Source organism: Acartia tonsa, chromosome 12 (assembly GCF_053477335.1).
Source record: "Acartia tonsa isolate MP-2025a chromosome 12, ASM5347733v1, whole genome shotgun sequence".
Taxonomy (NCBI): domain Eukaryota; kingdom Metazoa; phylum Arthropoda; class Copepoda; order Calanoida; family Acartiidae; genus Acartia; species Acartia tonsa.
In genome coordinates this window covers 35,863,781-35,878,737 of record NC_137271.1, presented here as the reverse complement: position 1 = coordinate 35,878,737, position 14,957 = coordinate 35,863,781, and the positions used below count along the sequence as shown (strand labels likewise).

The window sequence follows — 14,957 nt, the reverse complement described above, 5'->3', positions numbered from 1 at the left end:
TATTAGTGCAGCAATTCTTTATTCGTTAGATCTTTAAAAAAAAATAAATTCTTACATTTGACATATAAGAAATAATCAATCGCCCTTCCTCCTTTCTTTCGATACAAACTTAAAAAACAAAATTGGCAATGTCTGTCTTTCCTATTTCACCTCCTCAATGGCTCCCCCTTAATTATGTCATTAATGTGCACGCCACTGTATTTGATGATTACTTATTCGATAATGTGTTTCGTGAATATTTATCGTAAATAACTAGAAATAAAAAAAAGATACATGTTTTGTTAGCTAACGTAACTAGTTTTAATCTAATAATTTTTCATTATAATATCCTCAGAAAGGTGTCTATAATACGATGTGATAAAAACTATTAATAAAAATATTAGGTCAATAATGCTCCATTTAAAAAAAAACATGATTATATTTTACCACTATATATCCTTGACACAGTTTAAAAGCTGTAATATAACAGTTTTGTTACAAATAAGATGATTAATTACTTTCTATCATGAAATTCGACAATTTGCAATATGAAGATTGCGCAATAAATATTTGCGAAAAAATGTTTGTAATCACGAAACCTTGCTAAAGTTGCGTGATTTTTCATTATTTTTAGTAGTGTAGCTGTTCTATGATTGGGGTATATCTGTACGTCAAAGAACGTACATAAAGCTTTCCTATATACATATGGGACTTTCCAGACAGAGGTCGTGCAATCAAAGAGTTCATTGTCTGTTGGGTTTTACGTAGCCTAATACCCAGCTTGTTTGGGCGGATATGGAGAGATTTGGTTCCCCTACGTTATCCTAGGTTGTTGGACCAGACGTTAAAGTGTCATGGACAGCAGCCTCACCCTTATGAGGAAATTTTGGGAATAGTACCTTTCGTAACATCGCCACATAAAGGGTGATTCGTCGTATTTTTAAAATGGCTTTTTATGTGTTATTTTAGGTTAGGTTAGGTTATATTGGGTTAGGTGATTGCCCCACAGGGTTAGGAAATTGGCTTCGCAGGGTTAGAAATAGGAGAAAAGCTACTATGATAAATACGAAGAATCGCCCCATAAGGTCTATATGCAATTTAAATTTAAATGATCTTGCAAGTCGATTGCTTATTTGTAGGCTTCTGGGTAAGGTTAATTTTCATATAATGCTTTTATGACTAGGGTACTGTTTAAAACCAAAAAAAGCTTATTTAATTTACCATTGACCTATTCTTTATAAACACTTTAAAGGATTGTAATTTTTTATAAAAAAAATATTGAAGTTAATATACCCAAGACACTTTCATCAATAATTACCTAGTAATAGTAAGTGTATTCTAGATAATGAATCATATTAACGTTCGTTTATACTTTACAGTAAAAAGTACATTTGCTAAATTGCAATGACAACAATGTTTCAGGTATCGAACCAAATATTGTTTCCCTCTCTTTTACTTTATTCTTTTTCTCCCGTATTTTTTGTTCATGATTTTAAACAGCTTTGCTAATTTTGGATGTAATTGTCCTAGTTTTCTATCCTACAAAATAATGTCATTACCCTTGTATGCTACGGACGAAGCTTTTACGAGTAAAAAAGACATAAAATCATAAAATTTATTTAAATTAAATTTTAAAATACAATAACTTTACATAAAAAATTACAATATTACGTTTGTACGTATAATGACAAGAAATGGCGATAATTAGTGAATCATAAGCAAAATTATAATTTGAGTATTTCTTAAACTTGACAGTTTTTTTTAAAAATTTAAAAATTTTATAGAATATACGTGGATATTATGACAGGGGGGAAATTGTCATCAATTTGGGTAGCTAACATGGAACTATTTATTGGTAAGTTTGTTCATTCAGTTGGAAGGCAGCGGATGGGTTAAAGAAAGTGGATTGGGGGGGGGGTTAACGTTTTTTTAGCCCGCTGCAAGTTTCACTTTATTAGAGAACATGAAAATTTGGTGTAACCTCCAAGCAATAATAAATCCATTGATAACTATAAATAGTTTTTGTAATTAAAGGTGAATGTTTTGTAAAATGATTGTAAAATAATAAAGTTCTATTCATTTTTAAAAAAATTATATAACACATTTTATATTTATCACATAATTTTAAATACAAAATTCTAGTATTTTGGTATTTTATAAGCCTAAGACATAAAATAAGATAATTGATTTGTTTATTCAATATAGGGTTAAGGTGGGTGGCAACACACCTCTTTGAAAAATCATTTTACATGAGTTTCGGATGGACGGACTTCCCTGTACAAATAATATAGCAGCTGCGCTGAAAAATGATACAAAATTAAAGAATTTGAAAGGGATCGTCATAACTAAACTCAATATCATCATAGATTGGCTCAAAATTTTCAAATTCACTCAGAAAATCGAGGAACTGTTCTTTTTGCGGCGGCGGCAGCATTGCATTGGCGGTGGGACAGCTGCTTAAACAAGCTGACTTTTTTGCAACAACATTTGCAGCTGACTTTGCTGTTGGTGATGTTGCAGTTGCTGAAATCACATTTAATTCACATATAAGATCACAATTAGTTAGGGTATTAGCTCCCATTTGTAGTTGGGGTTGTGGTAAATGGGCCAAAACCTGCGGTTGTTGACTGCAAATTTGAGGTACAGTGGCTGGTGGTTGCGGCGGTGGCTGTAGGGGAAACAGCGGCTGGGTTAATATTTTGACTGGGGATGGGGTTTGAGGTTGGTTTTCTGTCAGCAGAAAATTCATCCCTTGCTTCACTGCCACGGATAGTTTGCCTTTATTTTGGACCTGAAAATACAAAAAGTCTGTCAAGACAGTTGATATCAGGGGCGGTCCGTCTCATCAACAATTCTTCAACAATTATTCAACAATTCTTGGAAAATCACGAAACCTACCCTGGTAATCGTCAGCTGATATAGCAAAAAGAAAGGTGCAACTATTTCTATAATGCACTATTGTTCATTTCAGATAGTATAAATCATAAGCTATCACCAAACCTCGTTAGCTTCTAGCTTCTGCTTCTTAAATCAAAACAAAGATTTCTTACTAAAGAATTTAGAATTAGGGAGATTTAAAAAAATATTCCAAAATACTTTCTGAAATTAAAATCTTTACATATTTTTCTTATTCAAGATATTTGTAACTGTTTACAAACAAAAAAAAATATTTTAAAAAATTTTTAATCAAAAGCACTTTGATCAACACCTTGATTAACCCCTTGAGGCAGGTTAAGGCAAAAGTTTCAAAACGATTCAATAACTAAATAATATCTCACTTTATGAATCTATAAATAAATAAATAGGACAAATCCAACCCAATACTCACAGCATCTTGGATCTTTACAAAAAAATTAAAAATTAGAACTTATGCCTAAAGCTCAAAATTAAATTCAATGTTCATTACTTATCAAACAAGGATGACAACATCTATGGGAGCAAAGCTCTGAAACGATAGGACAAATGGACATTAACACTTGTAGAATGTCAGAACTGGATAATCAGAATTTAAATGTATAAGAGACGAAGCAAAATTGTTAGTAAATTTGTTGAAAAACTGCTTATTACAGGATAATGTTTATGGGCATACTCACATTTCTAGGATTTGATTATAGAGTTCCTTCGCTTAAAATATTGTACTTTGTTGTCCTAGAAATCAGTATACCAAATCAATAGGATATTTAGATCACATAAAAATTTGTTATTAAAAAGTAAGAAAAAATCAACATAATGTTTGAAATGGACATACAGACATTCTGGTAACGATTATAGAGTTGCTACGCTTTCTAAATTGTACCTAACTACTACAGGAATCACATGCAAAGTTTTAAAACAATAGGACAATTCTAACATGCCGCCCCTTTGATCGTTTTTTTGTTTTGTTTTACATTAATGGTAGGGAAAGGGGGGACTCTGTGCTCTACAAGGCACTTTGGGGGAAATTACCCATATTTTAAATGATTAAAAAAGTTTGTAAGTTGTAATATTCGGAGGAGATTAGAAGTTTTTAGGTTTGATTATTGCAGTACTTATTAAATCATGATTTCAGGGAAGCTTTTTTATTTTAGATTCCTATTTCGCCACTTTCCTCCAACGTGTTTAGCCATTAGATACAAGAAGTTGCTAAGAAAGGCAAAATTAAACTACAACAAATATTGTAAAATGTATGATTGTGAAAATACATAGCTATGTAGTTTCGAATTTTATTGCTAGGTGTCGTAAAAACCTTTTTGAATTTAAATTTGTATATGAGATAAATATTTAAACAAACTTAAATATTTTTCAAAGTATTACAGCTATTCACTCTTTAGGATTTTTAATATATTTATTCACTATTTAACATATAATTTACGAGTAGTTTATGATTTAGATAAAATACTTAAAAGTTGTAAAAAGGCATTATTTCTGCTCATACATCTTTAAACTGAACGGGCAGATAAACTCTGACAATTCTTTTAGCACGGCTTTTAGTAAACAAAGCAAAAAGTGCTAAATTAATGCTTTAGTTTCTTATCAAATTCTGCCAAAAGTTGCTTTATCTCATCATCAAGTTTAAACTGGAAATCTAAGAAATCAACTCTAAAGCATTGTTTGCCAGAATAGCCTTCCCTTGTCCCTGAGTTGATATTGATTGTGGACCACAAAAAAGAACGAATAAAAAAATTGTTTTCATGTCTATCTTAAGTTAGGTTTAGTAAAGTTACTGAAGCCCCAACAAATACTAACTCTGAGTAATAACGTCCGCGGGATTAAAAGAGTTATTATACATATACTAATAATTTTGTAGGCTGCAAGCCGCAAAAAATAATAAATCCTATAATTTTTATTAATGTATTCAAAGGCATGAGAAACTACTTGCATATACATAGCTGAAATACATTTTATTTGGAGCCATTTCTTAGTGTATTTATTCTGCATTTGATTAAATTGAAGAAGAAAAAATCCATGAATTTTCATGCTATGATATTGAAATCCAAAATGGGGCTGGTTGATTTTAAATGATGCTTTTTACAAAACAGGCACACATAAACTTTTTTACAACTTTCGTTTATCATCTAGGAGGAAAAAAAACTTAATTATTTTAGAATATTTTAGCTTATCAGTAAATTGTTGTCTATATTCCTCCTAAATGTTTTTAAGTAGAGATTTTCTAAAATTATGATATATAAGTTACATTCTTGTGCGTGTGTGTGTCTTTATGTACCAAAAGATCTCGCTAAATGCTGGAATTTTCAAAGAGGAAGTTTTGTGGTAGTACCTAACTCTCGTATGGGAGGGTAGGTGAACCCCAACAACCCCTAAACGAAATGACCTCTGATTAATATTTCCAGAACAGATTTTTTTTCATTTACAATAAAATAGATATAGAAAGTTATAGGTTTTTGGATACAGCAAATAGAGGCTGCAATGTCACTAGTAATACAGTGTTATCAATAAGAGGCATGCATGCTTACAATCATATTGCAATTATGTCTTTGCTTCAGTTTTTGCATTAACAATTGGAGTTCAACTTTTTAAATTATATATCTTAATTGTGTATATTTTGTTTATAAATCTAGCTCGACTATCATGGATGGTATAATCCCTGTTTTATATTAAAATACAACAAATTATATTTTGAGGAAAATTGAAGGAATTTAAATATTAAAGAATATGTAGGCGATACACGACATTACCCCCTCTGTTAGTTTTCACACTCTGTTAAAACATAAAATAAGTTAAGGTTTAATTAATGATATAAAGAACAATGGTTAATTTATTTTTTTGTTTAAACATTGAAACAAGGATCTTGAATCTTGATAGGACAATCGACGATGATAAATTAATGAACATCCCAATTTATGATTATAAAAATTAAAGTTTTGAGTGTGTTAGTTTTAGTTAGTCCATAAAAGTTGTAGTATGAATGCTAATTACATTCAGCCAAAAGAAATAGTATTGCAATTCACATCTGAATTATATACTATGCTTCAACTTTATACTGTAACATAGTGTGCTTTTTAAGTTGTATGATTCTACTTATTTAATACTCTAGCATAATGTGTTTTATAAGTTGTGGTATGAATCTGTATGCTAATTACACTTAGTCACAATATGTAGCCAGTGTAGTTAGTCTCTAAATCATATACTATGCATCAACTTATTCTATGCTGTAGCATAGTGTGATTTATAAGTTGTAGTATAACTCAACTTATTTTATATTGAAACATATTGTGATGTATAAGTTGTAGTATGAATCTATATGCTAATTACACTAAGACACAAGATGTTGTCAGTGCAGTTAGTCTCTGATTTATACAACAAGGAATGCAGTTAGCATAGCAGCAAAGCTATTCTATAATTGGGTTTTGCCGTTTGTCGGTAAGCGTAAAAAATACATTTGTTATTATATTAAAAGAAAGAATCTTAATTTATAATTCAAATACGTTTGGGTAACCTTTGAAACTTTATTTTATTAGTGTTTTACAAGATATTGATGAATGGTTTAATATTACTTGGATCTTGCACCAGATTATCATGTATTCTAACAAAGTGAAACTTGTAGTTGGCTAAAATAATGACCAACCCATCCTTTCCCCATCTACTGGAAGAACAAACTAATAATAGTTGGCAGGGGAAATAGCAACCTTAATTGTCGACAATTTTTTCCCTGTCACAATATCCACGAATATATTCTAAATCCATTAATAGGGGTCTGATAGCAAAGCTTACTGTTGGTTATAATACTGAAATAAATACATTAAAAACTAGCTATGTCTTCTTTCTTAATATCATCTCAGTAATAGTAATTTTCACAAGTGAAAAGCTGGAAAACATAGTTTCTTTTTATGATTCATTTCTTATTTGAAATAAGTTTTGTGCATTATTATTGTCATTCAAAGTATAAGCTGTGCTGTTATGGATGTTCTGATTCTAATATTTACATTGGGAGGGACCAAATTATATATTAACATTTACTTTAAGGCTGTGCTTTCACTTCTGCATATGTATCACATTATCAAATCATTAAAACCGCAATTTACAACAATTGCAAAAAATTCCATTTCGTTTTGCTAAACAGTTAGTATTAAATATCCCCTCAAATATACTTGCTATTGTGTCTTTTAGCGAATATGAAACACTATGATTATGTGCGGTTGTGAATGCAAACCATTTTAAGTGATGACACATCTGATTTTAGTTTCAGTGGGAGAAATCCCTGATAAGTTTGGAAGCTTTGTGCTGACATACATTTTATTTTAGGCAGCTGCTACGCTCCTAGAGGTCTCTAGGGGCACTTGGGAGAAGGTAGACTAGGGGTCGACTCTCCGCTCAAATTTGAATTTATTGAGTTTAGTTTAGAACTAAATAAGTAAAACTATTTGTAGGTGAAGGTATTGATAAAGAATGCTTGGTTATATTGACAGGTCAATTCAGTTTGCTAATATGGACCTCATTTATTGGTCACGTCGTTCATCTAAGAAGGGTTTGTGTTAAGTGCGTGGTTGGGGGGACACACATATATACATTTTTTCCTAATTCCTAAATCTACAATTAAGTTCTAGTATGTACATAACAACCCACTACAAAAATGTCCCATTTCTTTCCTTTAATTGACAATATTTATTATGGGGAAACTAATTTAAATGTTATATAATAGTTCTTTAAAAATTTAGACTTTCTGTAAAATTGCACAGTTTGCAAATTGGTTATTGTTGGTTTTAGTTTGATTTTAAATATTACAGGGAGGGAGGGGACATTTGACTTCTAAACCTTGTTGTCTCAATTTCTGTGGGACCTACATAAATTATGGAAATGCTTGGCTTATAACATTGTGTGTAATCCCTCACGTAATCAATAGTTAAAAAATTAACTGAATATACATCGTACAAAAAGCGCATATAAAATATCGTGTTTAAGACAGGAATACATATGTTTTTGAATTGGCATATAGTGGCTTAGCTCTCTGAATTATACCCAACCAATCCAGGAATGATCGTGTCAATCTTAAATCGATAGGAAAATTATGGCATATACATAAAATAGCTATACGTTTGTGACAAATAGACAGATCCTTCGTACAGAAAAGCTTCATTTTAAAAAATCTGTAAAGCTAAAATTTAAATAAAAGCTACCTCAATATTATTTGTGCGACTAGAAAGAGTGACTGTTTTTCTGGCAACCTCAACACCTTGCGTCGACACTGGCTTTAAACTCTTGAGCAAGCTGGCAACCTGGTTTGCATCTATACAACATGTCTTCTCCGCTCTGTTTTCTTTGGTATGGGGGCTGTCTTTTGTAACAGGCACAGGTGGTAATCTAAACAGCGGGGCGATGGAATTGTCAGTTTGGTTTCTTTTAGAGAGTTTACTTTTGCATTCAGGATGTTTGAGGTCGCTTGTAGTAGTAGGAATGCTTTTATTGGCCTCGGAACTGTTTCGGCCATTCCCAGACTGTGATGGTAAACATCTGAGATCTTTATTAGCAATTTTTCAATCATGTGTCTATATAACTTGTTTGATACTTTCCCTCAAAGTACTATTAAGCACTGAAACCCCCACCCTTAACTAAACTTTAATTATGGAGGATTGTTTTTCATTCTATTCCTAACTCTACGGGGCTACCCAGTACCCAATATAACCTATACTTAAAGTAATGAATAAACAAAAAAATACACCACCTACAGATTTTCAATTTCACGTTTAAGGTGCTTTGCTATTAAAGTTAAAATGCAGTCACAATTGAAAAAGGAACCTATGGTAGAAGTAAGTTCAGTCCAATCCGGACACATATCATCATCATCAGGATTATCATTATCAGCCAGCACTGGTACTGTAGCACCTCCAGGCTGTCCTGGAGCCAACACAGGTACTGCAGGATCTCCAGGTTGTCCTGGTTCTGGAGCCAACATATGTACTGCAGTACCTGCAGACTGGTGTGATTCTGGAACTAGAACAGGTAGTGCAGTACCCCTAGAGACAGGCAGAACTGGTTCTGGAGGTTTTTCAAGTGGCTGCATTGTTTCATCTTCATCCTCCTGTAAAAAATCAAACTTATAAGTTGAAAATTTTCTTTAATACGATGTCTACGTGATTTTTCAGTATGCCTTAGAACCGGTTTTAATATTAATTAATTTCCAAGCCGTACTGAAATATATATTTTACATGAGCTAATAAAAATTACAACTCGTAGCTGGCAGAAAAGTTTGATAGAAATAAAAATCATCTTTTACTTTGGATTACCACTAGTCATTTTGCCCCTGGCCTCTATGGGAGAGAGGGGAAGGTCATAGTCTTAAACCACTTAAGCCATTTAAAAGCTTTTCTGAAAAGAACAATCGACTCTGACTTATCTTTAGCTTTAGGAAAAAACCTACTGTATATTATAGGATGTAAAAATATGTGTTAATATTTGTTCATGCTTTTAAGAATTTATGATTTATTTATTTACAGAAATAGCTAGTGACAAGCCATCATATTTCAAATTACCTCAAGAAGCATAATTCCCGAGTCAGGGCTTTGATTTCTGATATTTCTATTTTGATTGTTAGTATCCATATCCATAGTCTCATCATGTGAAGGAGGGGATGGCTTTGATGTTACTCCGTCACAACACTTTATCTCTTCGTGGGGCTAAACAATGAATGTATAAGTTTAGAAACATAATCCAGAAAAATATCTGGCCCAAGGGGTCTGCTAGCAATTTGCTTTCTGTTTTTTTTGTGGCGACTTGCCTGGGTTTATATTTTCAAAGACCAAATTGAAAGTCAGCACAGATTCCCTATATATATAGCTCGTGCCCCCTTTTTATTCTTTAATAGTTTTGTCGAACAAAGTAAGATTTCAACCTAAATATCAATGCAATTAAGTATTTAAAAGAATATGTAGTTCATGTAGTACATTTCCGATTCAAACAATTTGATCTTAAGTTTAATTCTAAAATTGTATTTACATTGTATACCATGACTAAAGTTGGTTTGTAACTTGTTACATTTTACGATGTACAAACCCTAATTATAGAGAGGCTTTGCTCTTTATAAATCTACTTACTTTAAAAGGATTCTGGAGAAGGTTTTCATGAAAAATACTGGCGCCAAGCTCTCCTGTATCTAATATATCCTCTAAAGCTCTAATAAAGTATTTCAATCACATCAACAAAAAATACTCCGCCAAAAAGTTTTACAATAAAATAAAATTTCAAAAAGATAAACTTAAAATTTTGTACCGCAGGAGATCGTTAACCGCTAGATCGATATATATTGTTATCCTTTACAGTAAAGCTTCTTTTATGTCCAGATATGAGTTTATAAATCTTTTTAAGGAGAGTTTCTTTACCCTCCCAAGAGAAATCGACCCTGGGAGAAACCCTAACCCCCAACAAACAAAAATAAAATTTCTTTTTAAAGCTAAAATGTAAGATAGAGGGTAGACCTCCTCCCCCTTCCGTCAAGCATTCATTATACAATATTGAATACACGTGGTCCATCAGCTTGTCGTTCATGCTACAAAAGTTATTGAATCTGCTTTAAAACATATATCTACTTGATCATTCATGATTTTTGTGCTTGACTACATATGGATGTTGCCATCCTTGTTTAAGTTCTGTTTTGTTTGCGATGAAAAACCTGATATAGTTGATGGCAATATGAAGAATGTTTATCTTGGTCAATTTCTCAGGTTTTATCTTGCCATAGTGGGCTATGGTCTGCAAAGGGATCTGACCTTTTTCATACGGATAAATGGATAAGTAAAAAAGGATAAATACCCAATCATTTTTGCACTTTTACTGTATTGAATTTTGAGGTAAGACCGATGATATTATTTACAAAGCCTGAAGATATTCAGCCAGTAAAAATTATAAATTTTAGTGTATGTTAGAAAGAATAACATTATAAAATTTTTTCCTTTTCAAGGACCTTTATTCATTGATGAAAAAACTTGTTTTGATACTCTTAGATCTAGTCTTAAAGAGATATTTTACACTAGCTCTAGGGGGATTCTACTTATCCTAACCTAACCAAAAAAGCAATACAAGCACATCATAATCAGTAGCATAATATGATTTATTTCTTTGATTATTTATCCATTTATCCATGCCTTTAAGTTTATCAAAAACTGCATTTATTTCACCCATTCGCATACGTTCTCTAAAAAAATAAGACATTATTCTAAAATTAATTTTTATAATACGCTATGTTCTATTTCATTTAAATGTTTTTGTTCTATTTTTAAGCAAAACAACATTTAATTTTAAAGAATATACGTATGTATGTAATACATAATAAGTTATTGAAAGTATGAATATATTGGATTTTTATTTATCATGTACTCTTATAAAGTGAAACTTGTGGCGGGCTAATACATTTATCCTCCACCCCTCACCCTTTATCCCATCCCCTCCTACTAGATGAACGAACTGGCCAATGACAGGGGTAATAGCAACCTAAATCGAAGAAAACAATTTTCCTGTCATAATATCCACGTATATCTATTAATATAAGAAATAATTGCATGTAAATTTTTTATCAAAGTTATATTTTTTTGGTTTTAAATCCAAAAAACGAAAAGACCAACCTTGCATTAGCATTTTTCCTTCGATATTTTGACAACGGATTTGTCTGTCCGTTATTATGTTTTGGCTTTGGACCCCGCCGTTTACTACCCGCCGCTGTTTGTCGCCGACTGCTGGAGGCTGACCGTTCTGAGCCGCCAGTGGATGGTTTGTAATCGCCGTCAACATTTTCGTCCTTCTTTGATTTCTTTTTAGTTTGTTTTCTGAGTGTATATTTTGTGCTTAGGCCTGCGTTTCAGGGATATAGCGATAAGACAATGTTTATGTACAATCTTAATACTGTTAAGTTAATGGTTTAACCAGTGGCATGCACGGGGTTTTGTAAGGAAGGTGTATTTCTTGATGCGACGAAAAAAAGATAAAGGCAGGCCTTACTTGTTATTAATTTTGGGAGGAGTTGACAACCCCAAGCAGCATTAATTCGCTCTTGTTTTAATCTTAATCTCAATAATATCATTTCAGTAATGGTATGTCGATACTTTACTTTACTACTTTCGTTTAAACACGTAGTCGAAATTAACTATTTAAATTGCATGATGGCAGCTAATGCTTCCAGTTTTGACAATAGGGTGAAGAGGAGGTTGATAAAAATATGATTTTTCCTTGCTTACATACCAAAATTACTAGGGAAAGAATAATAATTAATAATACATTGATTTATCCCTAAATGCCTGCCTTGTTTTTGGTATCGCCAATTTGCTTGAAGAATATCAGTCATATTCACAAATTATTTTCCTAAATCAAAAATTATATATCGTAGCTTCTTTATAATTACGTTATGTCTGTCATTACCACGTCACTAACGTTGTTGCATAATCGATTTTTTTTTCTTGTATGCATATCAATCTTTCTGTAACTTATATACCCTTCCTATTTGACCCTCAAGATATCTGTAACTTCTGATTAATATAAGATAAAACCCCTTTTCATCAAAAAAAAATCACTGTGTTCAGGTTAATATTAAGAGATAGGGTAATGTTGTGACACTTAAACATGCGTAACTTATTACTTAGAAAGCATTGGTTGTCTATTGGGTGATACATAGACTTATATCCCAGGGTCATAAAACAACACTTTCCATTAAAAAAGATGTTTTTAACTCTCTAAAACAGTCGATCTATTCAATAATGAAATAGAACTATGTAGAAATTCCAATTTTTATTACTCACTATTATGCTTTTTTAAAAAAAGGAATATACTATAAACTACTTTAAGGCACACTAAAAATATAAACTTTTTTTCACTTACCAGCTATAGATTCACTTTTTGCTGTAGGTTAGTTATTAATATTAACTTAGCTCACATAACAAGCCTAGGCCTTTCCCAACACTAATTAGAAAGACATGGCTTGAAAAATGCTGCCCACAGCCATCAACACACGACATGTTTTCATTCCACCGTTGAAGTCACTCACCAATTTTGGGTTATCCCCCCCAAAAAAAGTTTCGCTAAAACGTGCCGGGCCAACCTAAATTATCTCCAATGCCCATTTTAAGGCCCAAGGCCAAGGCTAGCTCGTGTGCAGGCGCGCCGGTACCATTAGATACTAGCCAAGACATGCGGATTTTTTTCATGGAACTTTATTTCGCGGATTTTCTACGCTTGTGTGGTTCGTGGATTTTTGAATGCTTCTATTTATTATTTGATTACCAGATAATTGAGTTTAAGAAATGCGGGGTAAACATGATTTATAGACCTAGCACGATGCAATGACGCTTACTATTTGTTTTACTTCACACGTATGGTCCCTCAGATGTCAAAACTTTATTTTAGTGTTTGGCCAAAATGACTTAGCAATTGTATCTGTAAGTACGTCTAATAACACCCTATGCTATTTTTAAAATCCTAGAAAATTTTTTTTGCAAGAAAATTGCATAAATTCGCAACCTTTTTTAGAACCACTACATAACTCGAGTTTTAAAACTTTTTATATAAAATCCTTTTTACAAAAAATATCAATAATTACTTAAAATTAAACCTGAAAGAAAAAAATCTCATTACACGTGTTAATTTGCATGTTTTAGGTCTTTTTTTGAGGAAAGTATAACTTCCACATTTTTGACAATAATTATATTTTTTAACATTTCAAAGTAAAATATAATAAAACTTAAACGATTTTTCTTGTATTATCAGTTGAAAATTTCATCAAACATGCAATTTAAGTGATGAAAATTTAATAAAATCATTTTTTGAATGTTTAGAATTACCAATTTTCTACATTTAAAACAAAATGTTAACAAAATTTAAAAACATTCTAATATAGAACTTTAAAAATCAATAACATTTTATAAAATGATGTTTTAAAAAATAAATCATTAAAAGGTATTAAAATGCATTTTAAGTTGCTTAAAATTAAAACGAGAATATCTTTTTACACTTTATTCTTTGTAATAGAGATTAATCGTCATTTGCTGAAAATGAAACATTTAATAAACTAATTGAATCTTTTTGTGACCATATTTAGAATTTTTAATTTTTACACTAAGGTGTTTTTAATAAAAATCTTTGTTGATTTCTGTTTTACGACAAAAAAAGAAAGGGACTTTTTTACTATTTCTAGGTTATCTTATGCAATTTAAACTATATAATATGAAATAAATTTTAATTGTCTTTCTTTTGAGCCACAAAACACTGTAAAATGTAACATATATGCAAAAATAACAATTTTTTTAATGAATATTATAATATCCTTACATGACATTGCGTCAGAGCTTATTCTTTAGATCATATGTTCATGAAAAGTAGCCATAACTTGGAGGGTTGCGCTATTTATTAGAATATTAAATAAACTTGAATGGTAAAAATATTAGCATATCCTTTGTTAATTCAAATGCTTTAGGTATATTGTTCGGAAAGTTAGTTAAAAAAGAGAGAATTTGCTGTGTATACTGTTGAAAGACTTTCAAAAATGTGAATTACAAAGCAATCCTAAAAGATCGGGCCGTAGGCGAGTCTTAGTCGATTGGGGGGGTGGGGGGTGGTTAATGATCACCTTTTCCAACCAATATTCAATCAACTTCTATTTAACACTTATCAGTCGGGCGCCTGCCCCCCTATTATCTCAGCTCCTATTTGATCAGGGCTCAAAAATTTTGTGCATGTCCCCTGTTTCATAATGAATTTCCGACTATAAGTGAATCAGATTTTCGTTATTAGTATACGAGGTAAAAAAAAGAACATTTTAAAAAAATTATTTAAATAAAACCCAACGTGTATTGGCAGTACAAACATCTTAATGCTAGCAGACATATGTTTATCAACATTTGCAGAAAGCTATTTCCACAAGAAAAATTATTCAGGTTTCTACCTCACAATTTTAAATATTTCTTTTTGATAAAATGTTTGACATATATCGTATAATCATTTACCAAAAAAAATATTTTGATAATTTAGATTTCAGAGAAGATTAATCCTTTCAAAAAACTAAG

At 31.5% G+C, this 14,957-nt stretch overlaps 1 protein-coding gene across 1 annotated transcript; it reads right to left on the bottom strand.

The window, feature by feature from the left end:
- Window positions 1-1,580: 1,580 nt before the first annotated feature.
- LOC145333074 (uncharacterized) lies at window positions 1,581-13,077 on the bottom strand. Its single transcript, XM_080178220.1, has 10 exons — window positions 12,778-13,077; window positions 12,205-12,264; window positions 11,532-11,757; window positions 11,055-11,104; window positions 10,583-10,679; window positions 10,008-10,086; window positions 9,447-9,590; window positions 8,713-8,995; window positions 8,094-8,434; window positions 1,581-2,770 (listed from the first exon to the last, which is right to left on the bottom strand). The coding sequence occupies exons 2-10, from the start codon at window positions 12,245-12,247 to the stop codon at window positions 2,297-2,299; spliced, it is 1,737 nt and encodes a 578-aa protein (XP_080034346.1). The 5' UTR covers window positions 12,248-12,264; window positions 12,778-13,077; the 3' UTR covers window positions 1,581-2,296.
- Window positions 13,078-14,957: the final 1,880 nt, after the last annotated feature.